General features: G+C 50.6%; 1 protein-coding gene across 3 annotated transcripts in view; it reads left to right on the top strand.

The window, feature by feature from the left end:
- Positions 1 to 1478, top strand: part of Slc27a5 (solute carrier family 27 member 5) — a 19987-nt gene extending 18509 nt beyond the window's left edge. For 2 of the 3 annotated variants that reach the window (XM_031385377.1, XM_031385376.1), the window contains 4 exons: positions 284 to 482; positions 711 to 808; positions 976 to 1106; positions 1184 to 1478. In XM_031385377.1, the coding sequence (XP_031241237.1) occupies positions 284 to 482; positions 711 to 808; positions 976 to 1106; positions 1184 to 1360 (605 nt within the window). In that variant the 3' untranslated portion in view covers positions 1361 to 1478. Of the gene's footprint in view, positions 1 to 283; positions 494 to 710; positions 809 to 975; positions 1107 to 1183 lie in introns of those variants that run through there. The other variant, XM_031385378.1, reaches the window with a different exon arrangement.
- The last annotated feature ends 454 nt before the right edge of the window (positions 1479 to 1932 follow it).

Below are 1932 nucleotides of genomic sequence, written 5' to 3'. Positions count from 1 at the left end.
GTAGACCAGGTTGGCCTCGAACTCAGAAATCTACCTGCCTCTGCCTCCCAAGTGCTGGGACTAAAGGCGTGGGCCACCACCGCCCGGGAACCGAGTTTTAAATCTTTTGGAACAGCAGCCAGTGTTCTCAACTGCTGAACTATCTATCTCTCCAGCTTTATCAGTACATCTTAGCTCTATCTTTGGCTGAGCGAAGAGTCCAGAGTGAGAAACCTCTAGCAGGAGGTATCTCAAGAGCTGCTGGAGTACTCATTTAGGACTTATTTTCAATTTATACCTCCAGGAAAGCCAGGACTTCTTTTGACTAAGATTCGAAAGAACCAACCCTTCCTGGGCTACCGTGGTTCCCAGGCTGAGACCAAGCGGAAACTGATTGCGAACGTACGGAACGTAAACGACCTATACTACAACACTGGGGATGTGTTGGCCTTGGACCAGGAAGGCTTCCTTTACTTCCGAGACCGCCTTGGTGACACCTTCCGGTCAGGCATGGGTGGGTTGGGACGGCGGGGCTTCTGGAGTGTCCTACCTCCCTAGAGACGGATGGGGCCCTCTCTTTCCAGAAGTGGAACATGCCCTTTCTTAGGGCATGTCCTCTTTTCCTGGGGTGTGGCTTCTATTCCCAGGGACAGAACATCCTTTCCTAGGGCTAGCATCCCTCTAAGGGGATGGAGTATTCCTATCCTAGGGCGTGGCTTCTCTCCTTTCAGATGGAAGGGCGAAAATGTATCCACTGGAGAGGTGGAGGGTGTGTTGTCTAGTCTAGACTTCCTAGAGCAGATCAATGTCTATGGTGTGCCTGTGCCAGGTATGGAGAGTTTGCCTGACTTTTTACATCTTGCACCTTTGTGTGTGGAGGGTTTGTCATTATAAATTAAGGGCACTGTTGGGGTACAGAGAGGTGTAAAGTTATGTCCAGTTGCACAGGCAGTAAGCAGAGATAGGCCAGCTCAGAGTGACCGGTGTGCTTTCTAGGGTGTGAGGGTAAGGTTGGCATGGCTGCTGTGAAACTGGCTCCTGGGAAGACTTTTGATGGGCAGAAGCTATACCAGCACGTTCACTCCTGGCTCCCTGCCTATGCCACACCTCATTTCATCCGTATCAAGGTAAGAGAGAGGTAGCAGGAGTAGGTGGATAAGGGAATTGATGTCACATTCAGGGGGTCATAATTACCGCTTTGCAGGACTCTCTGGAGCTCACAAATACCTACAAGCTAGTGAAGTCACAACTAGTACGTGAGGGTTTTGATGTGGGGATCATTGCTGACCCCCTCTACATACTGGACAACAAGGCCCAGACCTTCCGGAGTCTGACGCCAGACGTGTACCAGGCTGTGTGTGAAGGAACCTGGAAACTCTGACCACCTAGCCAGCTGGAAGGCTATCTGAAAGTATGGAAATCAACACTAGTCAGTTTCACAATGTTGTCAGGGTTCCAGATGCCCATGGCCCAGAATAAACTTGAGTGTGTACACAAAAGTCTGTGTGTGGATTTGAATAGATGAATGTAGCTGTTCAGTGCTGCTCCTTACCCCACCCTGCTACAGAGTTCTCTGCCAAGGACCATATACCTGGAGCTGTCCCTGTTAGCCCAAGGTAAAGGGAATGGGGATGGGGACGAGCTTTAAAGCTGATCCACTGAAGAGAAGAGAGTGCTGACTGCCACTCTAGGTCTTTTGTGGCCACTGAAGGACAGGCTTGGGTCAGGGTAGGATACCTGATAAAGATGACGGACGCCCTATTAACTGTTGTCAAGGGGATGTGCATGGGAGGGCTGTGGATGCATGACCTGACAAAGGCTGAGGGGGCAGTAGACTAAGTAAGGCAAGAGTGAACTGCAGTCCTTGGTTGGTGGTTGAGACCCTGGGAGCAGAGACTGAAGGAAGGGTAAGCCAGCCTAAATATAGCTATCTCCTGAGAGGCTCTGACAGTA

This window comes from Mastomys coucha, unplaced genomic scaffold (assembly GCF_008632895.1).
Source record: "Mastomys coucha isolate ucsf_1 unplaced genomic scaffold, UCSF_Mcou_1 pScaffold21, whole genome shotgun sequence".
Lineage (NCBI taxonomy): Eukaryota > Metazoa > Chordata > Mammalia > Rodentia > Muridae > Mastomys > Mastomys coucha.
The sequence above is the reverse complement of the archived record's forward strand: the minus strand, read 5'-3'. Positions and strand labels throughout refer to the sequence as shown.